At 43.6% G+C, this 27,378-nt stretch overlaps 1 protein-coding gene across 5 annotated transcripts; it reads left to right on the forward strand.

Moving 5' to 3' along the window:
- Positions 1-8,085: 8,085 nt before the first annotated feature.
- Positions 8,086-24,737, forward strand: E2F8 (E2F transcription factor 8). Of its 5 annotated transcripts, none has more exons than XM_037522599.2 (13): positions 8,086-8,229; positions 9,401-9,527; positions 11,670-11,948; positions 12,316-12,472; positions 14,375-14,689; positions 14,911-15,072; positions 16,636-16,773; positions 18,195-18,398; positions 18,711-18,798; positions 19,038-19,569; positions 22,764-22,896; positions 23,306-23,700; positions 24,054-24,737. In XM_037522599.2, exons 2-13 carry the CDS (start codon positions 9,513-9,515, stop codon positions 24,234-24,236), a joined length of 2,601 nt encoding a protein of 866 aa, XP_037378496.1. In that variant the 5' UTR covers positions 8,086-8,229; positions 9,401-9,512; the 3' UTR covers positions 24,237-24,737. The 5 variants fall into 5 exon arrangements, with proteins under 5 accessions (XP_037378496.1, XP_037378497.1, XP_037378494.1 ...); XM_037522600.2 differs by having other exon boundaries at positions 8,086-8,217; XM_037522597.2 differs by lacking the exon at positions 8,086-8,229 and adding an exon at positions 8,718-9,024.
- Positions 24,738-27,378: the final 2,641 nt, after the last annotated feature.

Consider the following 27,378-nt stretch of genomic DNA (forward strand, 5'->3'; position numbering starts at 1 on the left):
AGATTTCGCAAAGGGGAGGGTGTATGGAAAGCTGTGTAACTTTCTAGATAGAGGATTCATCACAGGCAAAAATGCTGAAGTCCAAAAATCCAATGCAATATCAATTTATTGCTGGAAAAGATCTTTAAGGTCAGTCACGGCTGGGGATCAGGGAATAGGAGCTCTGGGTATTAACTTTATCCTGTGAGCCACAGGCACTGTCTGGGACACTTTAAATAAAATACTTTAGGACACAGCAGGAGTAAAGGAAGATGCAGCTGGCAGGGCAATCAGAAATGATGAAAAGGGAAAATGTGAACTGGGAGGCAATTGCCATCAACCAAGTATCTGGTAAAAAGGAAAAGAATGAAAAGAAGAGAAGGGAGATTTTAGGAAAGACAAATTGACAGGACTCAGTGACCAATGATGTGCAGAAGAAGGACAGAGGAGAGGAGGAGGTGACAGCGTTTGCACATGGACAGAAAAGGACCAAAGCTTGCTAAGTGACCAAAGACTGATTCCCAGCACATTATTGGTTGCCCACATTAGCCAAACAACTCTACCAGTAGGAGGCAGCATAGAGCAAAGCGCTGGACTAGGGCTTGAAAGTTGGCCCCTGGTCTGCTACTTGCTATGTGTGTCAAGTTTCAATCTCCCAGATTTTCATTTTCTCATTTGCAAAATAGAGATAAAAACAACCTACTTCTCAGGGATGTGAAGATTAAATGAGATAATATGATGACAATGTAAAGCACCTGCAAATAGAGATATCCATTGGGAGCTCTTGTAAGTGCTGAGAAGCAACAACAGTGCCCCCACTTAAATACAAAATAATAAGTAATATGCTACACAAAAATTCTCCTGAACAAGATTTATGCAAGTTCTGTTGATTCAGAAGTCCTTTCCAGATCCTGCAGAACCTTGAGCTTACTCTCACTGTGCTAAAGCCCTACGGAAGCTGGTTAGCAAATATTCAGGTCAGAATACAGATAAATCAGCTTACTGTATTGATTTTGAATCAGGAGGGAGAGCACTGAGCAACAATCCCAGATCCTGATGATGGAATTGAACAATAACTTAGGTAAATTTCTCCCATGCTTCATCAAGGACCACACTCGTCTCTCCAGCAAGGCCAGCCTCTACATGCATTTTCCTGATTTCTTGTAGTAAAGGTTGTGGAGAAGATCTCAGGGGTTGTGGACCAGCCAGCTGGTGTATATGGACTTCAAAGTCCTATTGACACAGCTGCACACCACTGGGCCAGCAGGTAGGGGGCAGGCCTGTCTGAAATGCTTTGGCCACACCTTGAGAGCAACAGAACCAACCCATAGGGGCCTACACACCACCCAGATCTTGGAGTGCTGTTATTTACTCAACAATAATCCAACATGCAAAAGCAAGCTGGTTCTATCAAATAGGCCACCGCGGTTTGGAAACTATAGACCTAAATCTTGGCCTGATCCATCTTCTGTCACTGTGTGCTCCGCTCACAGCTGATGTCTTATTACAGGCAAACATGCCCTTCAGCCAAACTGCTGTTAGTTTTCAAAAGTACCCAGAACCCCTACAAGGCAATACTTTAAGAGCCTAGAAAAACAAAGACAACAAACTGTGAAGCAGGAGATTGACCCCACTGTCAGACTTCAAAGCCTGTGCCTTTTCTATTTCCCAAGGATAGCTCAGCTTCAGTCTAGAATCATATAGTCTTGGGAGATTTAAATTGTTAAGTCTGTCATGCCATATCATAGAGAGGACAGCTAGAGCTCAGAGGAGTGACTTGCCTAAGACCACACAGCACAGGACAGCTCTTCCTGTGAATATCAGTAAGCTAGCAAGAGATTTAATATAATAATAGCATGCTTTCTGTTTTCCTTCACTAGTTTCTCTAGCAAGGCCAGATTCTACACACTTCTTCCTGATTTCTTGTAGCAAAGGTTGTAGAGATGACTCCAGGGGCTGAGGACAAGTCAGCTGGTATGTATGGACTCCCAAGTGATGTTTACACAGCTGTACACCACTGCAGGGGCAGGGGAGCAGGACTGTCTGAAATGCTTTTTATGTTTTCAAATATTATTTTTTTACATGTTGCCTTAGTTTGTCCCACACCATCAATGGGGACAAACTAAGATTGAAATCTATTTTTTTAAAGATTTATTTATTTATGCATACAAGAACTGGGGTATGGGCCAAAGAGGTGGAGGGGTTGAGAGGGTTCACCAGAGACAAAGTGGGGAACAGAATAGGCAGATCTACTGAAATACACTGTTGTGGGGAGAAGTGGGTGAGACAGGAGAGGTCTGCTGTGCCACGTGAGTTAGTTCCCTGGCCAGTGGGGGATCTAATTCATGCTGTGCTGTAGTGGCTGCAGATAGCTTCATAGTGCTACCACTTAACCCCTTGCACCATCAGGGAGGCCCCAAGATTGAAATCTTTATGCCACAGATCTTACCAGACCCTTTCACAGAGGAGGAAACTGAGGATCACAGGCTTAGGTGGCTTATCCCAGAATACAGGGCCAGTAGGTGCCGCAGCCAGATATATACCCAGATCTTGTATGCATAAATAAATGAATCTTAAAAAAAAAAAAAAAGATGACTGATGAGAAGGGTCTGTCCTCTAAATCACTAGTTTCTCTAAGAAGCAGCCACGTATATGACACAGAAATAACATTGTTATCGCAGTGATGCCAAGGGCTCTAAAAAGTCTGGCTAACAAATATCTGTCCCTTGTTTAAAATAAAACAGTATCTATGCATTATTAACTTTAAAACAATTGTAGATTTTTGTCAAATTTGGATTTGTAACAAAGCTTAGCACTATTTCAAAAGCAATGTAGAACTTTGTTTTGTGGGCAGATTCATATGCAATTGCTGCAACTAATTTCCACACTGAAAAATACTGTAAGATTTAGTGAGTATTTACAGTTAAAGCTAAGAGCAATCTATTTCTTTTGGAAAATCTCAAGTATTTTGTCAATGAGATGAATTATGTACATCCTATTCAAGTTCTATACTGTATGACAAACCAATACAGGGAGCAGTAAAACTCTACCATAATATATCTGGGTATTATGGGGTGCATCAGGTCATTTCAAATCCTGAAAACCATGACTTGAAGGGGAATTCACAAGTTCCAGAGAGTTACAGAAAACCTGTTAGCAGGTGCAGTGAGTTGTTAGGGTGCTTGGTGACTGCCTGTACCTCTCTATGCAGTGATGCCCCCTCCCAGCCCAACATGGCTGGCCAAGAGCCTGTTCTGTCTTCCTGTCTCCTGACCCCAAGACAGACAACTGAGAACCCGCAGAGGTCAATAAACCGGCTCATGCTGACTTGTGATCATTCCAAAAGGAAACAAGCTGCCCCCAAGGACTCGGAAGCAGCAGTTCGAAAGACTCAGAAAAGCAGAGAGCTTGTCCACATGATGTCTGTGTCTCTGAAAAAGGAAAAGGGAGAGAGAGGGTGGTATGTGACAGGTGAATTTTGTCACTGTGATCCAAGGACAACCATGGTGTCGTGTAGCTGGCGACCTGCATGGTCCCGAGACAGAGCAAGTGACTGCACATGTGGGCTGAAAGACGCAAAGCACAGACCATGGCTCCTAAGGGAGAAAATACCCACAGGGAAAAAAAATGTTTAAGTACTATAGAGGTAGGACAGAAAAAAGATACTGTTAAATTGATGGGTGGCAGAAAACTCTCACGGGTGGGGGTGGGGGCGGGGGGTGTGGAATAGCTGATGATAAAAGTAATAATAACAATATCAGTTAACACTTTGTTCCTGACACTGTTCTCCTGTTGGGCTGTAAATTCCAAAATGTCAAAGTCTTTGTCTCTTTCACCTGTCTGTATACACCAAGCACCTAGATCAGGACTTGGGGGTATAGTAATCATTAGGGATATTACACGTTAGTGAATAAACAGATAAAAAAGAAAAAACAATGTTTAAAAGGGGGGTGGTTGTGAGCTCAGTTTTTCCTAATATTTTTGAGCACCACTTAGCTGCAAGGCATTGAACTTGGCCTTGAAGAGATTAAAAGACAAAGTACCTTCTGAACTAGGTGAGACTCACTCAAGACAGAACCCAGCTGGGCACAGTGGGGAGAGAGATTAGGAAGTCCCTCTCCCTGCCCTCCAAGTGGGCCTGGAGGTGGTCGGGTATCTGTAACAGAGTTGCTTATACAGGGTTAAGATCAGGGCTGGAAGTGAGGAGTCTGCCTGCAGGGGATCAGCATAGTTACCTTTCACCACCAGACTTCAAGCAAGGGTAGCAAACACTGATCAGGGAGGTTATGGGAGTCCGATACTGACTGAGACTTTTTCATACAATAAATTCTGCCCCCATGTCCAGGAATCTGTATATACACTTTTTTTAATATTCTGAACCTGGAAAAATGGGTTCTCCCAATCCAAGCGTAAGTACTAAGGCTACATGATCTTGACAATTTAAGATGTGATGATGCAGTAACACAATGAGGACAGAACTCAGATTAGTTCTATAAAAGAGTCCTGGGTAGCTTGTGTTCTATTATCCCCAAAGCATTTAAAAAATTTAGATGCAGTGATTGCTTTAAAAATGGCAGCAACTGTTGCTGTTGCAGCTGAGTCCAGGGCTGCAAATACCCACTCAGGGCTCATCAGTGAGGCGAGTACCCACAGGAAGTCACAGGAAAGGTGGAAGGGACTTCACACACAGCCTAGCAGCTGCTTTCTGCAGATTCTGAAGCTCCAGCATCATCACAAAACAGCTCCAGGCTCTTCCACCTCCAAAGATCCTTGTCATATCCACCCTTTTTAAAGCCTGGCCAGACTGAGTCCAGGATGATTCATTTTGGGGCAGAGTAACCACTAGCTTTAAGACTGGGGGTGGCGAAGACCTGGGATGGCTGAAATCGTTTGTGAGCAGCTGCAGTCTACCCTAGCACATGGGGATTTGTGCAATTTAAAGCTCTAGACAGCTGTTTTGTGGTGGCTGTGCCAACACGTGCTGCAGAAAAAGCACGACCCACATTGCTCCACTTGGCTGGGAAGCAGAGCTGGTGATAAGGTGATAGAAAGCGCACAGAAAGCATTGTTGGGGCAGGGGGGATGAAAAGGACCAGGAGCTAACTCTACTCCCTCTTAGGTCTTCATCACCTATTCCTGTCAGCAGGAAGGGTCTGCTCTTTTCAGATCAGGTATGTGAGGCTCTGGTGATGATGAGAAGGGGCACGATTCAGATGCTCTGTGTTACCTCTGAATCTAGATACCTCAAATGAAGCCCATCTTTCTCCTGCTCATCCCTGACATCTTGTATTCATTGTTGAATGCTGAACGTGTTACACAACATCTCAGTTGTTCAAACCATACGGGTGGTAGTACAAAGTTGAAAAACTGGTCTAACATCAGTGAGACAGATTACACAACAAGGTGAACAAAAACAAATGCATGAATATCCCCTTGAATTATGTAGCTAATAACTGGAAAACGTATTTGATGGAGAAACAACAGATTTCAAATTTGTCCCTCAACCTTCCTTCTTGGTTGTGCAGTAAACATAAATGTCTCTAGTAGTCATCTTTCTTTTATATTCATGTTGCATTTCAAATTGACAGACTGTACAGTGTTGAGTGGAGTTTTTTCAGCTTTCTTTTTTTCATTACCTTTACATGAAAGGTTTGTTGATTGAAAATTATATAATTTACCCTTAATATACAGGCTACTTTTCATCACAGTGAGTTGGATTATAATTCAGTTTTCAATAAAACATGATTATTGTCATTAACCAAGAATTACACATCCCACTTTTCTGTATTTTGGTAATATTGGGGGTGGGGTTAGATAGTTAAGGGCAGATCTAAGGTTTCATAGAAATTTTCAGCAGCAGTGAGAAAGGAGATAGGATGTGCTATCAGGTAGACCTAAATTCTAATCCTGACTCTAGTTAATCTGGATGTCATTTACACCTTTTTGTGCCTGGGTTTTCTTCTCTCTAAAATGGGACATATCCACTCTGTGAAGGGACTAAAGACCCGCACAGGGGAGAACATGATTTTCAGTGCAAAACCCTTAAGAGTAAACAGACTCGGCTTCAAATTCCAGCCCTATCATTTACCCTCAGCCCTTGGGTTACTTAAAAATGCCCCTCTTTGCTTTCCAGGTCATAACCTGTGTTCACCACATGTGCTGAGTATTAAGTGGACTGCTCTTTCTGAAATGTCACCAGAGATGGCTACTGCTTGCTTTATTTGCTTATCATGTACTTGGAGCCTAAACATCTGAGGGCACGAATGGCCCTAGAGCTCATATGCCATCACAGTGGCCACCACCTGAGAACACTAGAGGCAAGCCTCAGTCTTCCAAAGACTGGCTGCTTCGGAAGAATCCCTTTACAGAGGACTCCAGACTGTGAAAACTTAAGGAAGGTTGGGCAGAGCTGAACGGGCAGCTCTTCCTAAGTGCTGGGAGGGCAGGAAGGGGCAGAGAGGAGGGGAGGACAAGGATGGCAGAAACAGAGGCCAAAGTTGGGGCACCACCCTCACACCTTATTTGATGTATTTACCTCTACACCTTGCTCCAGAAAAGTTGTGCAGGGCTCAGCAGCAACCAGTCACTAAGAGCAGTCAATGCTAGGGTCTCCCTGGCCCTTGCTTTATTTTAAACCTGAAAGCTATAGGCGGCAATTCACTTCTGCAAGGCCGCCGCAAAAGGAAAGCTTTCAAGGTGGAAGCGTGTCCTTGAGCAACACATGCTTGAAGTTGATTCTGGCCCCGCGCCTTGGCTGCGGGCGAGGCAAGGACCCGGGCGCTAACGCGCTAAACTTTCGCGGCGGCCACCCTACGCCCCCTAAGAGCGCGTCCCACCGAGCGAAGAACCATAGCTCGCCACCGGGACCCCCGACCCTGTGGCCGGTCACAGGGGCACGGCACCCCCTGCCTCACTATCACAGAGCCCCGCCCTTGCATCGCGTCCCAGAATATAAGGGTGGTGCTACCAGTCAGTCCTGGTGAGTCATTGACTTCTAAGTATAATCTGGGCCTGGGGACCATAGCCCTGGGCCTTGCTGGAGCTAGAGACGCGAAATTACCAAAAATTAAATTGGAAAAAAAAAAAAAGGAGGTAGAGCTCAAACTAAACAGTCGATAGGTGGGAGCCCTGATCTGGGCGCGGTTGGGCAATACCTGCGGTCCCGCAACTCCAGCACGGGTCCCCAAAAAGGGGAAACGCTTTAAGGCAGAGAATAACGGAGCAAACCAACCGGGGCGCAAACAATCCCGGCTGGAGCGAGGCAGCGCTGCGCCCCGGGGCTCGGCTTCCAGGCTGCAGCATGAGGATGCCGGACTAGAGCGGGTCCCCATATTCCACGCTGAAGCTTGGAGACCGATTTTTAAAAAAAAAAGGTGGGGGAACGGGAGGAAAGACCACCAGGAGGGAAAAGAGAGGGGCCGGTGGGACGCGAGAGGGAAGACCGCTGAAGCCGGGACAGGCTTGGCGGGTTTGCAGCCTCCCTGCTCCTCCTCTCACACCTGAGTCTCAGGGATCCGCCAAGACCCCGAGCCCAGGAGTTGGGGAGCACCAGTTAGGGCCGCTTCTCCCTCCACCCACCAATTTCTAGAGGCGCGGTGGGCAGGCAGCGCAGTAAGTGATGCTGAAGCGCACGGGAGAACAGTCCCGGCCGGGGTCCAGAAGGCAGGTGAGCGGATCTGGGGCGGAGCAGCAGGTGAGGTGACCCCAGATTGGGGTTCCCGGGGCGCTCGCGTCCCTGCAGGCGTGTCCCGCACGAACCAAACTTCATTCCTCCACCTTTGAGCAAGCAAGGAGAAAAAGGGGGTGCTTGCAAAAAAAAAAAAAAAAGGGAAAAAAGTTGCTGAACTTTTCCCCCCCATCTCTATCCTGGAGGCGGGAGCCGGGGGCGGCGCCCGACCCTGATTCGCCGCGCGCCCCAGTCTGGAGGCTCGGATTGGCGCGCGGGGTGCAGGGCCGGGGCGAGCGGGCGTGGGGGAGGGGAGCGCCCCTCCCCGCCCGCGGGAGCGCCTCGCGCAGGGAGCGGGTTAATTTCAAATCGGGGGCTTGGCTGCTCCCGGACGGCCACGCTCCCTCTGCCCACCCGCCGGCCCGCCGGTCCCGGCCCCGGGGTTCCCTCTGGCACCCACCTCGGCGCGGCTTAAGGACCCACCGCCCGCCCGACACGCGGGCTGCCCCGGGCCTGAGCGGGGGAGAGGTGCCGAGGAGTTCCCGCTCAGCCCGGTCGACTCCAGCCGTGAGGTGAACTGACAGGTCAGCGGGACGCAGAGGGGCGCGGCGTCGGCCGGCCGGGCGCCCCGAGAGGGCTCGGGCAGGCAGGGGCAGCCGCGGCCGTTTCCCGCCTCTCGCTCCGCCGGGGGCCGTGGAGGGAGGAGCTGAGCTCCCGCGCTGAGGGGTGGGGGGCGGGCGAGGGGGAGGGGCCGGGAGGCCGAGGTTCCGGGCGCGGGTTTGCCCGCGCTCCAGCCCCGCGCTCCTGAGAGGCGGCGCCGGCCACGGTCCGGCTTTCCGCGCCAAATTTTTAAATCGAGGGCGGAAGGTCCGGACCCGCCTCCGGCGCCGCCGACCAATCACAGGCCCGGGCCGCGCTCGCTCATTGGCCGGGAGTCGTTGCCCTGGAGACCACAAGGATGCGGTCCGGGAACTGCCGGGCCGGCGGCGCGCGGACGGGGCCCGGGGGGAGGGGCGGCTGGCCCGGCGGAGGGGGAAGTGCGCGCAGCCTGAGCACCGCGGCGGCCCGGGGCTGGCTGCACCTGGGGGCCTGGCGGGGCCGATGCAGCCGCGCCCGGTGGGATTCCACGTCGTGGCGGGAACCGGCAGCCCCAGTTGCAAATACACGGCGCTTTGCATCTTTAAAGGAAACTTTAGAAGTTTTAATCGAAAGGCGTTTTTTAAATGGACAGAGGACGTTTGGAGCTAATTTGGAATTAGGACGTTTGGACTGAATTTGGAAGTTTCCGATCAAGGTGTTTGCGCAGACTTTACTGCTGAGCCTATGCACGTGGGTGTCAGGGGAGACGTTCAGGCATCTAGATGCAGACTTTTATCCAGGTACTTGGGGGGGTTGAAGATTAGCCGCAACCTGGGCTGGGCGCTCACTCCTGTGAACAGGTGGGTGCCTGTGCTTGCGACCGTCCATTCGGTGGGGTCCTGGGAGGGACTCGCCTTGTTCGAGGGTGGGAAGGAGTTGTCACGGGAAATTCTGAGGGTTACAGATCGGTCTCGTGATCCATTGGCTGAAGGAATTTACTGGGGTTTGATGGATCTTCGCCCAAAAAGCGATCCCTGGTCGGGAATAAAATGTAAATGTAGTTTGTCCATTTTTGTGAGTCTTTGTTTCAAAGGCTTGTGTTGCTGAAGGGATTTTCAACGAATCTTCTGGTTGTGTTTTTCTTTAACTTTTTCTGTTTCCTTTTTTTCCTCCTAGGATACTAACCTCTTTCATAGAATTGATTGGACTACTTGAACCGTAGGCTCTTGGGAGGAACTTCAGATTTTTCATTTTCGAAGAAACTCTAAATGAATGAGAAATTTACAGAATGGAGACTGAAAAGGTACCTTTTTAACTTCAATAACTTCAAAACCTTCTCTTTTAACTTCAATATTTATCCGTGTAGTCTAAATGCAATATCATTCTGATTTAACACCATGATGTGTCAGCATTCAATAACTTCTTAATGCTTTTCCATGTAGAAAGGAGATTTTAATTTTTGAAGAGGGGGAGAATTGCCCAGAGTTAGGTAATCTTGCTAGTTTCTAATAGAAATTTCAAAAAGATAAGCCATGAGGAAGTTATTTTTAAAAACAATAAAATTTGTTAGTTGCATTATAGTATTTCTGAGAATTCTTGAGCAGTAGGAGTTGAGGCAGGGCATTCCACTTGATTTGAGACTGACTTTCTGTTTTAGATAGTTTTCTACCAAGTCAGTAACCTGTTTAACCTAAGGGGCTATGAAACCTTTATTTTTGAGATCAACATTTTGCAAAATTGCAAAAGACTTGTCAGCGAGGATGTCGTGATTGGAGTCCTGTCTACCAATATCTTAAAAAAAGTTGAAATATACAATTTTCCTAAAAGTTTTAGATATTTGGGGCCTCCCCTGGTGGCGCAGGCTATTGAGCGCCACGCTGTGAAGCTGTCTGCAGCCTCTGCAGCAATGGTTTGATCTGCTGGCCGGCTGGCCCGCAAGGGTCCCACATGGCGCGGCAGACCTCTCCTGTCTTACCCGCTGCTCCCCTCAGCAGTGTATTTCAGTCAGTCTGCCTGTTCTGTTCCCCACTCTGTCTCTGGTGAATCCTTTCACCCTCCCGCGCATCTGGCCTGTACCCCGGTTCTTGTATAAAATAAATAAATAAATCTTTTTAAAAAAATAAATAATTTTTAAAAAGTATTTTAGATATTTGTGAAATAAGAATTACTGCTGCTTCTGATAGTCTGAAGTAAAGGAATGCAGCCTTTAAAAAACTCCATTAAAAAAACTCCATTTTGATGTTGGCACCTCTCAGATACATATCCTTCCTAGGGTTCTCCATTGAATCCATCACATTGACTTCCATGTATGAGCACCATACTTGGATTGAGGACTTCCAGGTTCAAGTCCTGTATGACCTCTCAGCCTGGGTATCCTCTTTTGCAGAATAAGACTACAGAATTTAGTGAAAATACACATGGAAAGCACTTGATAAATTCTAAGAGGTCACAGACATATAAAACAGTGCCATTAATTTTTGTTCCTGAAGTTACTGAGGGATTAGTAAGTCTCTCTCTTCTTTTACTTATTGCTATTGTAAGCATTTTCTTTCAAATAGATATAGACTGAAAAATGTGTCAAGTCCCCTCTGTCCAAATGTAGATGAGACATAGTTTCTGTTAGTCTTATTTATTAACTTAATTTACCATCTAAAAGCTCACTGGCAGTCCTATAGCTGCCAGGAAGTAGCTTTGCGATCTTGAGTAACTAGTTTTGCTTCTCTGTGCCTCATTTTATTCATCTGTAAAGTAAAATATTCAAGGAACTGACTTTCCCTGTCAGAAATCCCGCTCTTAGGCACTCTGGACTTTGCTCCCTGCTGGATTTTGCCAAGTCTGACCACATATATATTAGCCCTCGCCCTTGTCTCCTTGGCTCACTGACTCTTCCGTGTCAATGGTATTTTATTGAACACCCACTGCATGTAACTATTGTACTAGGTAGGTACACAGATCACTGTGTCATGATTTTTGCCATGGAGACATTTGCTTAATATACAATATCATGAGCAAAAAGATGCTCTTAGGGATATGGGATCACTTTAAATTATCAGTCCTGTTAGGGGAAGCTGAATGGAAGGTTTATGGGAACTCTATACTATTCTTCAACTTTTCTTGAAATCCAAAATTATTTCAAAAAAAAGTTAAAAAACTTACAAGTCTTACTCTTTTTTTTAATTCTTGGAACATAAGGTAAATTTAGGTCTGTATTTTGTTGCAAAATTAAAAATGAGAAATTTAGCTCTTAAAATAGACAATAATAAAGTAGTGTCAAGTGATCGTTGGGATACAGTTACTGATTTAGCCAACTTTACAACGTTATCAGACATTAGCAATAATCTTTAGCAGTAGTCTATGCTAACTTCTTGTACAATTTCTAGAGTCAAAAGTTATCTAATAAATCTTTTTTTACAGTGGATTTAATTGTTTACTTGTTTTAAACCAGGAAAATCTCTTTTTTGAGCCTCATAAAAGGGGACTAATGAAGACACCTCTGAAAGAATCCACTGCAGCCAATATAGTGTTGGCGGAGATCCAGCCTGACCTTGGCCCTTTAACCACCCCCACCAAGCCCAAGGAAATTGCCCAGGGAGAACCCTGGACACCAACAGCCAACCTGAAAATGCTCATCAGTGCCGTGAGCCCTGAGATCCGCAACAGAGATCAAAAAAGGGGGTTATTTGACAGCAGAAATGGATTAACTGAGCCTAAAGAGTGTTTGCACGTAGGTTTGCAGAGGACTGGGTGGAGAATGGGGGATTTGGGGACTTGATAGCTATCGCAGAAGTGCCAGCTATATAAAGCATGGCCTCTATGTACTGTTATTAGTCCCCTTTGGTGCACGAAGGTTTGGATCCCATGAAATATGGATAGCACTGGAAATTCTGAATCTTTGATCTATTTTTAATCTAGACTTCCCATTTAGATCTGCCAGGCAGTTTATACTGGCTCCCCACCTTTCCCACACACACAAATTTTGCAGCTATTGAAGCTAAGCCCATAATGTAAGTGTTTGTCATCAAGTACAGATACCCCTAATAAATCTGTCAAAGTATTTCAGAATAAGATATTATTTACCTTTTCCTTTGTAGGAACATTTATCTGGAGATGAATATGAGAAATCCCAACCAAGTCGAAAAGAGAAAAGTTTAGGATTGTTGTGTCATAAGTTCTTAGCCCGGTATCCTAAGTATCCCAACCCTGCCGTGAATAATGACATCTGTCTTGACGAAGTAGCTGAGGAACTTAGTAAGTATGCAAAAAGCTCACTGTAATGGCTAATAATTAAAACAACCATGCTTATCCAGCCAGGGTTTATAATGACACAAATAAGGCCCCCCCCCAGCCCTATTAATTTAAGAATTATGACATATAGTTTCCAATTTCAGTGACTCAGAACAGCAGCGAACAATCTCAATGGAGATTGCTTCTGACTGCATTTCAAAAACTGACAAGCTTTATAGAAGGCAACATTGTTATGTAACTTGTTTTATGAACAGCTACAACTTGAACTTCTTTCTTAGCTAAAGGTAGAGACAGTCTGCAGAATGACATCTTCCTAACTTCTGCTGGGATCAGCTTCTGCCAGTGGGAGCAGCACTTTTGTGGCAGCAGCTTCCCAACCCTATTCTGAGAACCTATGGTTTTCTGGGTATTCTGTATTTGGCGACAGTTACTATGTTCCCTTGCCCCTGTGTACTCCTTTCTTTGATAGACTCAAATCTGGTTATAACTAAAAAGGGGTTTGTGGCAAATTTGGCTTACCTTTGGAGTCATGATATTTATTACATAGCTATTACTCTATGAAGGAAATTTTGACTTAATCGCCTTTATAAGTAACTACTTTATTTCACTTTAAGAATATGCCATTTTGATTCGTCTATTCATATACACTTAGTGTAGCTACATCAGATGTATAGATGTATAGTTGTCTAGCAGAACTCTTGGGGAGTTATTTCCAGGACCCCCAGCATGCAAAAGCCACAAGTGCTCAAGTCCCTTATATAAATTTACATGTAACCCATACATCCTCCCATATACTTTATGCCATCTCTAGATTACTTGTAGAACCTAATACAATGTAAATATTATGTAAATAATTGTTATATTGCGTTGTTTAGGGAATCATGACTAAAAAAATGCTCTGCACATGTTCAGTACCAACTCAACCATTGTAGGCTTGAATACTCAGTATGAATTTTCAACCTGCTGGTGGTTGAATCTGCAGGTGTGAAACCCATGGAGTCACAGGGCCAGCTGTGTCCTTTAAGTCATCAGGTATCTAGTGATCATCTGCTGTGTGCCAGGCAATGTTGTAGGAGCTTGGGATAGCAGCATGAACAAAACAAAAAGGACAAAACCCCTGCTCCCATGGATACTACTTTGTAATGGCAGCAAACGATAACATGTAAAGGGCTTAATAAATAATAATAATGTCTTTTAGGAGGGAGTAATATGTTCTTTAGAATAAAAAGAAGATGCAAAACAGGGTAAAAAGAAATCAGGATTGTTAAGGGTATGTATTGTAATTTTAAATCCAGTGGTCAGGTCAGGTCTCACTGAGAAGGTGACATCTGAGCAAGGACTTGAAAGAGTCACTATGAGACTATTTGGAAGAGGGATTCCAGAAGAAGGAAGAGCACTGCACAAAGGCCTTCAGGCAAGGGTCTATCTGGCAGGTTCCAGGAACAGTAAAAAAATCTCAGCATCTTGTACCTATTCTGTGACACATGTGTATGTGTTGAGCAGTATAGGAGATAGGCTTGAAGTGTGGGATTTAGAATATTAAGGACTTGGTTTTGCTACTATTGACTTTGCCTGAGATAAGCTCCTGAGCTGGTCCTATCCTCTATTTTCTTATCAATTAAGTGAGGATGTTTCATACTAAATATCACAAGTTAGTATGAAAATGTCCTAAAGCTATGTGACACATACTACGCTCTCAATAAATGTTACCTTTTTAATTTGTAGTGACATTACTTTTATCCATTGAGAGCAAGACCATGTCTTTCTCATCTTCACACTCTTAACTGAGCATAAGTCATAGAATCAGAACCTGCTAACTAATATATCATGGAAGAAAAAGTTAGTCGATTTTATACACATTACAAAATGGGACCCTAGTAACCTGTGGTTGCTCATTCCTTGCAGATGTTGAGCGTCGCCGCATTTACGACATTGTCAACGTCCTAGAGAGTTTGCACATGGTGAGCCGCCTTGCCAAAAACAGGTACACTTGGCACGGGCGACATAATCTCAACAAAACCCTGGGGACTCTGAAAAGCGTCGGGGAGGAGAACAAGTACGCCGAGCAGATCATGATGATCAAAAAGAAAGAATATGAACAAGAGTTTGACTTCAATAAGACTTACGCTATAGAGGATCACACCATCAAGTCAAATAATGGCCAAAACGGACACCCAGACGTGTGTTTTGTCGAACTCCCTGGAATGGAATTCCGGGCAGGTGAGATGGGATTGAAAAGCAGGGCGGCCCTGTGCCTCTGTTGGACTAGAGGAAGAGTTTCCTTATGGAACACCGCGCTAAACCTCCCGCTGTTGCCTTGAGCATTCAAATGCTACTATTGTCAACTGTATGTCAGGTAGTGGTATTTTTAGCCTAGTTACTTTAGAAGTCATTTGTCCCTTTATGAATTTTAATTCTCTACGCCTCATTCTTCTCCAAAGCTTCTGTAAACAGCCGCAAAGACAAGTCTTTAAGAGTGATGAGCCAGAAATTTGTGATGCTGTTTTTGGTGTCAACGCCTCAGATAGTAAGCCTAGAAATTGCTGCCAAGATTTTAATTGGGGAGGACCATGTGGAAGATTTGGATAAAAGCAAATTTAAAAGTAAGTGCCATGACTGTGTTGGACTTTGGGGCCTATTAAACAGTAAAATCTCAGGAAGTGATTTCCAGTTCCATTTGCTATTTAAAGAGATCTTCTCTATGCTTTTGTAGCCTCCCTACTCCCCCGAAGCCTTGCTCATACTGCTTTAGCTAACTTGTAGGATTCACAGATATTTAGGAAGAATTATGCATACACAGGACGCTTTAGCTTCTAAACAGTTCCTTAAGTTTCCTCAGTTGATACTGTAACATAACACACTCCTGGAATCTCTAGTGTCCCCCACTAGCAATGAATTGCAAAGTGGTATGGCTCCAACTCTCTACTCTTACCACTGACTCATGTGAGAGTATGAATAACCGCTCTAAAATTGTTCCTGAAATGTCCTGCAGCCATTTTGAAAGAATGGTGTTAGCCAGAACACCTGCTTGACACTGGGGAAGGACCAACAGTGGGCCCCCAAGGGAGACCTCTGCCCTGGCCACCATAACAAAATTTGGATACCCTATGAAAAGAGTAGACAAAGGGTATGGAAGAAGTATTCAGCACATGGGCAGTGACCTGATGTATGCCCACCTCCCCTGGGAGCACTAGCAAACCTCCACATAGGACATGATGCTGAACCTCAGGGTGTCTGATAAGGAGGAGCCACCCCAAGCAACAGCAGAGGCTGAGCAGTGCCAGGAGCTGTCACAGTCTCTCCTGTCCCTGTAAAGCTGTGCTAGTCCTGTAGAAGGATATTCGAACATCCCAGGTTGATAGTATCTCTATAAAGACAAAATTAAGTAGAGTAGAGGCAATAATGTTGGCAATTGGCTTGGGAGATGTGCAGTCTCAGAAAACACACCCTGATACTGCTGATGGGATGCCTGCTTCTTCTGAGTCACCAGACTGTGCTCAGCTCTCCATTTCACTGGTTAGTCACAGCTGTGGAAACGATTCCAAGAACTGCAGACCTGTAATTTGCTGGATCCACAGGGAATTCAGAACCCTCTATCACGGCTTGATTTGTAATTTTGTGCTGTCAAGCTGAAAGTCAAGGCAGACTTGTTGTAACAGAACTTTCTATATGTTGAGATCTGTGGAATTAGCAAATCTATGCTTTATATGTTATATAAGGACAATAGAAACATTTACATATTCTGTGGGGGTATAGAATTCTCCATGCTTAGGATATGAAATAAATCTTATTGTTATAAACTGTCACCAATAGGAAAGTAATACATTTGTCATTGATGCTTTCTTTCAGTTTGTTCATAAAATTCTTCTGAATCTTCATTAGAACATGCCCAAGAATGGTGACTTTTTATTAAAAATGTGTAATATTTCCCTAGGGTGATCTCATTATGTCATTTTTCCCTTTTTGTAACATGTGCTTTGTCATTTTAAAATTCAGTATGTGCAGTGCCTGAGTCTTTTCACTATTTCAAGCTATTTCTTTGTGTTAAACAGTCTGTCTGACATGGATGGTTAAGATCCTCTTCGAATATACATCAAGTTTTTATGAATCAGAGTTCTTTGATCCTTCATTATTTCATTAAGTGGAATATGTGCTTTTTTTTTCAGCAAAAATTAGGAGGTTGTATGATATAGCTAATGTTCTGAGTAGTCTGGATCTTATCAAGAAAGTTCATGTGACAGAGGAAAGGGGGCGAAAACCTGCCTTTAAATGGACAGGCCCAGAAATCAGTCCAAATTCCAGTGGTATGTATTTGTTTTCTCTCCTTTGCTTCATTATTTTGAATTAATGCATATTTGGAGACAACTCTCCTACCCACACTACCCTCTCCTACCCACACTTCACTTGGAAAGAACATATACAAGTGTCTGGAAAAACAATTTGAAATGAATGGCAATATGGTACGTCTAGCAGCTGGCTCTGTCAGTGACCCAAGGTCCATAACCGCCTCTCATCAGTGCCTAAGAGACAGAATCTGTACTTAAAAGGATTTTAAAAAGTTGAAAGGTCACCAACCATAAAATACTTATGTTGTCATATTATGCTACTCGGTGACTTTAACAGCTTGTGCACATCAGGAATATGGAATGATTTCACTCCAATACTAATATTCTAGTCTCCATCTCACCCTGGGATTCTGATATTTTACATTCCATCGCAGATCTGCCCACAGAAGTATTAGAAAGTGGCATGAACATGGGCTACAGAGGCAGAGGAAGACTTAGGTTACAGTCTTAGGTCAGCCTATTAGCTGTGAGGCCTTAGACTTCTTCAAGACTCAGTTTCCTCACCTGCAAAATGGGGAGAATGATGGTATCTTTGGAAAGTAATTGTGCTTTTGGGTGTAATCTCAGAGAGAGGTCATTGGGTGAGGAGACTTAAGAGTACAGGCTCTAAGGCCTGACTGACCAGGCTCACATCCCAAGCCCATGATCTACTAGTTTGAGAACCTTAAGTTAGTAGCTGAATGGGGATAATTTCATGAGAAATTCCTACCTGATGGAGTTGTTGAAAATGTCTTAGTCCATTCAGACTGCTAGAACAGGATACCATAGAGAGGTAGCTTATAGACATCACAAGTGTATTTCTCATAGTTCTAGAGGTTGGGAAATCCAAGATCAAGGTGCCAGCAGATTCAGAATCTGATGAGTTTCCACTTTCTAGATAGCTCTGAGGGGTCTCTTGTAAGAACAGTAATCTTATTCAAGAAAGCTCAGCCCTTATGAACCAAGCACCTCCCAAAGGCTCTACTTCCTAACACCATTGCATTATATATTAGATTTCAATGGAGAAATTTGGGGGATATACAAATATCAGTCCATAGTAGTGATGATTACCATATTTTATCAGATTCAGACTCCACCGATTATATGATGCCCAAATTCTTTAATATCAATAAAAAGAAAAACCAATACCAAGTATAATTACACTCTTAACACTACTGGTTATAAAATGCAGTAGATTTCATAGATGTTAAGGTGTGGAATATTATCCCAGTATTCATTTAGTAAAATAAACAAGATTTTGTACATAAAGCCCTTAAAACAGTGTCCGTATGCCGTGCTCTGTAACTTTAATTCCTAAAATCATTGTAGAATGACACTTTAAAATCCCCAAATGAAGCTGAACCACCTGTGTGCTAATACACTACCCTATTCTATTTCAGGACTCAGCCCGGTAACTCCATTGGTCCCCACTGATTTGGAAGGGACGCGGTCTTCAAAAGAAAACTGTGCCAAAAACCTCTTTTCCACACGTGGGAAACCAAACTTTACCCGACACCCATCTCTTATCAAACTGGTGAAGAGCATAGAAAGTGATCGGAGAAAGATAAATTCTGCGCCCAGTAGCCCTATCAAAACCAACAAAGGTAGGTTTTCAATCATTTCAGGACTCTGCTAGGAAGAATTTCCTTTTTATCTCATATTTTTTTCACTTGCTTCATCCCAACAGTACTTGTTAGAATTATTTCAATATCTATATACCCAAACCCTCTTGAAGCCTAACTTACATGAATGAAAGGACAAAAATTAATTCGTGCAGTTTATCCTCTAATTGCTGTGGGGTTGGGGGGTGGGGCAGGGTGCATATTTTCTGTTCCTTTGATAGCAGCGGAGGTTCATCTGTGATCATTTTATTCTTTTGCTATGACCAAGCCCCCCCTCTTCTTACTATCTTATAGCTGAGAGTTCTCAGAATCCAACACCCTTCCCAAGTAAAATGGCTCAGCTTGCAGCTATTTGCAAAATGCAGCTAGAAGAGCAATCAAGGTAGGTTAGCAACGCTCTTTAGGAACAGAGTAAGTACCTTTACATTGGGTGATGGGATTATTTTATGTAAGGAAAAGCGCTGGCCCTAGAAATTGGTGAGATAATCTTCTCATGACTTCATACATAATCATTACAGAAATACTGCTAGTTCCATAGAAAAATGGCTTCGATCTCAAAGCGACAAAACATTTAGAGAAAAATGTGTTTCCTTTGTGTCAAGTTTGAATCTTGTCTTTTAGTGAACCCAGAAAGAAGGTGAAAGTACAGCTGGCAAGATCTGGGCACTGCAAACCATTGGCCCCTCTGGACACCCCAGTGAATGCTGAGCTGGAGCTGACAGCACCATCCCTCATCCAGCCCCTGGGGGTGGTCCCCCTGATCCCTAGTCCACTGTCATCAGCAGTGCCTGTGATCCTACCTCAGGCCCCTCCGGGCCCATCCTATGCTATCTACTTGCAGCCCGCCCAAGCCCAAACCATCTCGCCGTCCCAAGGCCTGAACCCAACTGTCTGCCTCACACCCCCTTCTAAAGCTATGAGCTCAAAAGACTCCATAGATGGCCCCAGTGAGAAGATCACCAGTGATGCCACAAAGTCCAGTGTATCCATCAGGCCTGGAGGTGTGCTGCCAGGGCCAGAGAGGCAAGGTGCAAAGAACCAAGACAGGGAGCCAGCTGGAGAAAGAAGCTCAAAGAGGGCAAGCATGCTTCAGGACAGTGGCTCGAAAAAGAAATTTAAAGAGGACCTAAAAGGACTTGAAAATGTCTCCACGGTAAGTAGAGCGTTGAAGTATACAAAACTTTAGGAACTCCCCAAATGATTAAAGCGGAATTCAGTGGCTTATGAAATTTACCAAAGCAAAGAGCAGTCTTTCAGAAGACAAGGACTGTTTCTTACATCCCACAATCCAAACAAGGCCCCAGACAGTTAATCTCCTGAGTGGGATGACGGCAGGGACATTTTTAACCTTTGGAGGAAGGGATTATTTGCTTTATTTTTAAAGCACTCTAGGTGGTTGTCCTTAAGTCTATTTCTTCATCGTGTACTGCAAACACCTGTCATGAAAGTCTTCAATAATTTACGAGCAGACGTAGCCCTAAATGAATGGACAGATACGTAGGGTTCTTATAACTCTGGCTTTCTGAGTCATTATCTAATGTTTGTTTGATGTCATGTAACTGGCATCTCTCACTTAGGATAAAGTGTTGCCCCAATTTTTATTTTCTACCTAAAATCTAAACGAAAATTTCCATTTTCTAGAAATAGAAAATCAAACATTGGCAAACTGTAAGTATATTTGGTGCATTGATTATAGAAATTTTTCTTAGGGGGCGTTTAGTTCAGGAAGGAATGAACATTTATAGCATGCCTACCCTCATGGCAGACATCAGACATACCAGACAATTTTATATACATTATCTAATTTTCCTACCATAGGACAATTCAGTATCACTGAATTAACACCACTAAACATGGAAGCTGAAGTTAATCTCTCATTTTGTCCCTGCTCTTAACTCAAGTTACTTTACCTCACCACATTTTATTTTCTACATCTCCAAAGACTTTTCCACCAATTTTTCCTGATCATCTGCTGGCTGTAAAGCACAGTGCTCAGGATCAAGTCAAACCCAATACTTGCTCTTGGTAATGGCTGCTTTTGAGAACTTAACCCAGGGCCATATTGCCATTTCTGTGAGGTTTAATGAATTTATTACATGATGATATTTAAAAGCAGCTTGTCATCCTTTTGAGGGGCTGTATAAGCTCAGGTTATTATTGTAACTTATTATTACAGCAGCTTTAGAGTTTGTCATATCTTCCATGAGGATGACCTTGTGATAACTGTCTAAAACATCTATTATCTCAGTGTAGTATCATTTTGCATTTAATATACAAGCTAGGGAGAAAATCATAAGCTTTGGCTTGATTCAGTTTTCTGGGAGGTCCATAATCTCTTAGGGCCACTGGATGTGAATTAATAATGGTCTCCTGTTGCTCACTTAGTTATTCAGGATTCGGGTTTTCAGTGAATAGCTTTCCACATTCCCAGCTTCTCTTTTCATCTCCACGACTTCATTTTGACCACTTCTTTTTAGCATAGACTGAGCAGAACAAAGACAATGAAAGATTCATGTGTAGACTCATGGAAACATTTGCTGAGCACTACACTTCTGGGGGTAAAGATAAGATAGTATACAATTAAACACAGACGGTAGTGGATGGTACAAACTGTTGTGAAAATAATACAGGAAGATATAACAAGAAAAGGGATAAAAGAACTCTTGTAGGTTAGGTAAGATGATATGCAAGTTGAAATATGTCAGATTCTTTTATCCTGCTAATTTAATAGCTCTAATCTTTCCTCGATAAAGGAATTGGCATCGTAGGTCAAAAGATTTTGTGATGTATGTGGTTTATATAAAATTGAAAAATTATAATTCAAGTACTATAGGTTCCCAGAAGATTTGGAAGAGCTGAACCAAAATAACTTATACCAATGAGAGAAAATGTTTAAAGATAACAACAAAAAACAGCTAGTTGTAAAAATGCCCGAATCTGCTCTTAAAATTCTGTATGCCTGCAAATCTAAGGAACCTGCTTGTAAAGATATAGCACCAAGCATCTGCAAACCAAAAATTCCAAGCTGGTGGTACATTTTTATCACTGCAGACCCTGATTTCAGTGGTTCCCAAGGAAAAGATAGGCTCTCATAGATCAAAGTGTAGGCTATTGTTTTGACAGTGGAGACAAGAAAGTTCTGCAGGAAGATAACAGGAGGGGCCCTAGTTTACAAGAGTTGCTTTAGTTTTTGCCAGTCCTGCTCATCATAAGGCTAAAGCAGACTTTTCAGACAATTCAGCCGTCCATGGAAGCTCCCCTTTGGTAAAATACAGGTGTTGCCAGGCATGGCGGGGATGTGTATAACCTCACAGTCAGACCTTTTCCATTTGAAATATAAACTTGCCTAAAGCTTTTTGTTCCACAGCATAAGAATGAACGCGTTCTCTTTTTTTGTCTGTGGTGCCAAGCCTTGTGGCCTGTATAAGAGTGTTTGCTTAGTATCAGCCGGACCTAACTTATCATTCCTTTGTTCCAAATAGGGGCCAGCAAACATTTTCTGTAATGGACTAGATAGTAAATATTTTTGGCTTGGTGGGTCATATAGTCTCTGTTGCAACTACTCAACTCTGCCATCGTGACAGAAGAGGAAAGCAGCCACAGACAGGACATAAATGAGTGGGCATGGCTGTTGCATTACAGCTTTATTGACAAAAACAGCCAAAAGGCTGCATTTTGAGCTATGGTTTCGCAACCCCCTTTCTCTAAATTGCCTTTCTCACAATGTTTTCCTTGAAGAGCAGTACTACCAAAAAGTTAGTTGTCAATAATTTGGGAAATAACATGCTGGATGCCCTACTTGGAGATTTGCAATGCTTGCCATTATGAGTCTCAGAAATTCACTTTCTTTTTGCTGATTGAGCATCTTCCAAACATACTTGACCCCAACTGTAGGGTTTAAATCTCATGGAAGTAGGGTCTCTCACTTACTCTGGGAGATAACCATCTTACACCTATCAAGAAGAATCAGCTAACAGCCCAGCAGTGCTCTCCAGGTTCCCCCGCTGCATTAAATTTGGTTCTCACAGTGAGCACCACTTGATGCCCAGAAGTCTCATGGCAGGACTTAGATGCCAGTGAAGGTGCTATCTCTAGGATGCTTTGGAAGACTACAGGTGGTGTTGAAGAAACACATGGTCTGTGTTATTCGGGACAAGTGTTGGAAAGGAAGGGAGGGATATTGTCTTCAAGGAACTGTATAATTGGCCCACCCGCTGCCCATATCATCAGAGGCTTTGGTTTGATGAGACAAACAACCACCAAGGGATATTAGTCCTTGACAGGGCCCATGGTCATTTTTCTTCCGGTGTTTGTGTGTAAAATAAACCCTTCCTCCTTGTTTTCTAGACCTTGTACCCATCAGGATACCTAATCCCTCTCACCCAGTGCTCATCCCTGGGGGCAGAGTCCATTCTATCTAGTAAAGAAAACTCAGGTACACTTTCCCCAAACCACAGGATCTACAGCTCCCCAATCACAGGTGAGTGTACACAAACATTATTCAAGTGTGTGTCAGTCTCAAGTTCATTTAAGCTTTGTAAGCCTCTCGGACAAATGCCTGTGCTTTTAAAATATCTCCCGCCCCCAGGCCTCCCCTGTGGCACGGAGGGTTGAGCACAGCACTGTGAAGCTGTCCGCAGCTTCTGCAGCGCTGGTTCAATTCCCGGCCAGCCAGGGAGATTCCCACATGGCCAGGCAGACCTCTCCTGTCTTGCCCGCTGCTCCCCTCAGCAGTGTATTTCAGTCAGTCTGCCTGTTCTGTTCCCCGCTCTGGCTCTGGTGAATTCTCTCACCCTCCCGCGCTTCTGGCCTGTACCCCAGTGCTTGTATAAATAAATAAATCTTAATAAATAAATAAAATAAAATATCTCCCCTTCTTTTCTTTCCAGGTGTTATTCCAGTAACATCATCCGAACTCACTGCTGTTAATTTTCCCTCTTTTCATGTAACACCTTTGAAGCTAATGGTCTCACCAACTTCCGTGGCAGCTGTACCTGTCAGGAACAGCCCGGCTCTTGCTTCGAGCCATCCCATTCCCATCCAGAACCCAAGCTCAGCCATTGTAAACTTCACCTTACAGCACTTGGGACTCATCTCCCCCAGTGTGCAGGTGTCCACCAGCCCTGGGCCGGGAACTGTTCCCATGTCTCCAAGAATAGAGACAGTTAGTGTTGCACCAGAGAACACAGGCCCTCATCAAGGAAGGGCCACCAGATATGACTCGCCAATCCTGGGCCAGAACCAACCAAATGGACAATCTGTAGCTGCTTCAGGGGCACAACAGGTGAGACTATTTCCATTTAATTGATTTTTTCCTTGAATTGTGAAATCCCAGGTATGGGTATCACGGGAGATGATAGACCTGTCTATCCTTCCAAAGAGATGAAGGCCCATCTTCCTTCCAAGCCCAGGAAGAGTGCCCAAGGAATTCAGATGATTGGGTTTGGGTTACCGTGAGCATTTTCTCTCACCTTAACAAAAATAATTGAGGCTGGAAAGTTCATTGAGGCCACTCTAACTGATTTTGGGGTCCCTCCCTCCATGTGACACAGGCTTCCAGTCCAAGCCTCCAAGCTGCTAAGCATACCTCTCCCTGTGGACTTAACTTCTATTTTCCATTCCTTTCTTTCCCATCAGCCTGTTCCTGTGACACCTAAAGGGTCACAGTTAGTGACCGAAAGCTTCTTCCGTACCCCAGGTGGACCACCAAAGCCAATGGGCTCATCTTGCATGGATTTTGATGGTGCTAATAAGACCCCTGTAGGAACTCTCTTTGTCCCACAGCGAAAACTGGAAGTGTCAACTGAGGATATCCATTAGTTGACAGATTCGGCTTTGTTTAATAGAGAAGATATACTCAGACTGATTAATTTCAAGACAGACACTTGTCTCCTTAAATATACATATATATGTATATGTATATGTGTATGTATATACATATATATACACACACGAATATATATTTGAATAAAGCTGAGGTCAACCTTCGATTCTACCAAATAAAAGTGAGATGTTGAACTAAGAAATATTAACTTCTAGAGGGGAAGAATTTATTTCAACTGTGCCTCTATTATTATGCAAAGTAACTGTATTAAAGTTTACTTCCCTTTAAGTGAATAGGTGACAGCATTCTCTTAAACTTTGCACAAAGAAAACGCTGTGATGTATATAATGTGTTGTATTTTTAAATAGGACTATAAGTATATTTTTTGTAATTTCTTTAATCCATTGTTGCTGCAGTATGTCTTTTGTAAAGTGCAACAATCGTCAATCAAGTCTATGGAAAAAATTATTTATAAAATGTATTTTTAATCATAAGTTCAAATTAAAACTTTTCTAAAATGTATTTAACATTTTCATTTGGCCAATTTAAGGCACTCTGGGGAGAAAATGAAAACTTCCCTGACCTCAGAGGCAACATCCTGGGTTCCCTTAGATAAGCAAAATTTATAAAATATTCCTACATTGTACCCCCTTTTTTCCCCCTGAAATGACTACTTTCACTGATGTGAAAATGGCCTTGGAGAGGCTGTTGCTTGGCTAGTGACACCAAGTCAAGTTCCAGGTGTTTTCTACCATATCCTGAAGTCACTGAGCCTCAGAGTTTAAAGTGACAGGTCCAGGGTCACCCTGAGAGTGTAAGCAACACCTGTTGGCCCTCTAGCCATTGCCCATTCACTCCAGATGCATCCTTAACTGCTCTCGTAGGATCCAAGCACATTGTCTCGTGGTCATCTGAGGATTCATAAGGTCACCCCATCAAATTTGTTTTGTTCGCACAACCAAGCAGCAAAGAGAGCAGATTCTCACACTGACTATGACCCCTCTTTCTCCATACCACTAGATAACTAAGAAGAAAAGCTATTTTCTCTAAAGTAGCCCTGCCTTTGCTCTTATCCTACTTGAAGAACATGCGAGAGGTACATGATATCAGAAATAACTCCTACCTTTAAGGTAATTGTACTGAAGATGAGGAAGACAGTAGGTACATATGAGTCAATGAAGAAAGGAAGCATTTCCATACATTTTCCACAGAAAAGGCCAGTTGCAAAATGGTAGGTGTAGACAAAAGAGAGTGTTCAGTGGAGTCTACTAGATTTACTTGCTCACAGAACAGTGGGAGAAACACCAAGTGACACAGTCACTAGACCTCTGAGGAGGTGAATCAGCTCCTTACCTCCTTTCCTGCTCCCTCATGGCTGATGAGCAGGAGAGACTGGAGGCCAAGGTTTTCTTCTGCCCATCCTCTTCAGGTCTCCACATGAAGTCTCTCCTAAGACTGAAGTTTGAGAAGATGCACAGAAGAAAGGTGTGTTAGACTTTTAGAGAGATCCAGGGTTGACCCACCCACTTACATGATTTCATGTTTTCCCTACATCTCTACGTCCTGGCGTTCACACCCTTGTGTGATCCCGCCCCTTGCAGGTGGTTGACACCTGTGACTTCTTCACCAACAGGTGGAGTGTATGTGATTATGTGTACATGATTTTGTACCTGTCAACTGGAGGCTCCCTTGCTGGCTTAGAGGAATTGGAGTGACCATATTGGCAAACACTGCAACAAGGAACTGTGGGCAACCTTTTGGAGCTGAGGGCAGCCTACAGCCAAAAGTCAGCAAGAAAGAGAAATCAGTCCTACCTATAGCCACAAGGAACCAAATTCTCCCAACAACCTGAGCATACTTGCAAATTGATGGCTCCCCAGCTGAATCTCAGATGAGATTGCAGCCCTAACTGATACCTCAATAGCATCTTATGATGCTCTAAATAGAGGACCCAGGTAAGCCATTCCTGGATTGCCCACCCACAAAAACTGAGATAAGTTATCTTAATATGCTAAGTTTGTGACTATACTGTTATGCTGCAATCAATAACAAATACAGCCACCATTAGACAGTGATAGTTATCACTCTTGAAATAATAACCCACGAGTGTTCATAAATATCTTTTTCCAGTTTGTCTTATTGAAGCTGACAGCACAGGGATGTGCTAATCCCAAAGGCTTTCATAGGAGCCACACTGTCCATTCATTTTTTTAATCAAAAAGCAACTTTTAAAGACGCTAGGTCATAGCATAGCAATGAAGTTATCTGCCCAGCATGCAGTTTCTTTTCCCAAGCTACCTCCTGATTTCCTCTTAAGAAATTACTGAGTGGGTCCACTGGGTCACACTGAGGGTTCCACCCATATCTAGCAAGAGTGGGCTTTCATCCAGGCCAGCCGGTTTTCTCTGCAATCTAATGTTCCATGTCATTCTAGCAGCAATGTTCTTATACTGTTCCCACTGCAAGACTTCCTGGGGTCCCTGCTTCCCAGACACTGGAAAGACCAGGTTACCCGCCTGTGTTCAAGACTGATTTCAGGTGTCCACTGTTTCTAGGGTCTTTGCTGTCCCGTTGATACATTTCCTTTGCTTAAAGTTGCCAGTCATTTCTGCAGCTGGGAACCAGCAGATTGTTAATCACAGAGGATAGCCAAGAGTCAAGGTTTCCCAACCCCCAGGCCATTTAGTTCTCTGATCCCCAGACCTGGTGAAATCCAGCCAAAGTATGAATAGGAAGGCCTTAAGCAATGCTTATCTTGCCAAAAAATACAAGTGCCTCACCTGCATTAAATTGAAAGTAAAGTCCCATTTAATATAACTGAAAATAAGAGAGACAAGGAACCCAAGAAACTAGAACAACAGAATTTGATGCAAAAAAAAAAAAAATTAACCCAGCTTTAAAACATGTTCTATCAGACTTGTCCTTTTCAAGTGATTAGTGTTCCTGTAGATAAAGGATAAAGAGATTTTCACAACTTAAGCAGATAAGCTGTCTGAGAATCCTATTAATTATATAGAAAAGTGCGGGTTGACTGCAACTTCTTTACAGCAATCACCACTGACTAGTAGTTTTTAAATTTTGAGGGTCTATTTTAAAATAAGAGATAAGCTGGATGGAAAAGTGTCCTTTAATTTGGAA

The sequence above is a fragment of the Talpa occidentalis genome, unplaced genomic scaffold (genome assembly GCF_014898055.3).
Source record: "Talpa occidentalis isolate TD23 unplaced genomic scaffold, MPIMG_talOcc4v2.1 talOcc4.3, whole genome shotgun sequence".
Lineage (NCBI taxonomy): Eukaryota > Metazoa > Chordata > Mammalia > Eulipotyphla > Talpidae > Talpa > Talpa occidentalis.

What these genes read in the sequence shown, in the direction of transcription:
- E2F8 (XM_037522599.2), top strand. An exon ending in AGCCTAAAGAGTGTTTGCAC is followed by an intron (nt 11,949 to 12,315) that starts GTAGGTTTGCAG and finishes TTTCCTTTGTAG; the next exon opens with GAACATTTATCTGGAGATGA. An exon ending in CGAAGTAGCTGAGGAACTTA is followed by an intron (nt 12,473 to 14,374) that starts GTAAGTATGCAA and finishes CATTCCTTGCAG; the next exon opens with ATGTTGAGCGTCGCCGCATT.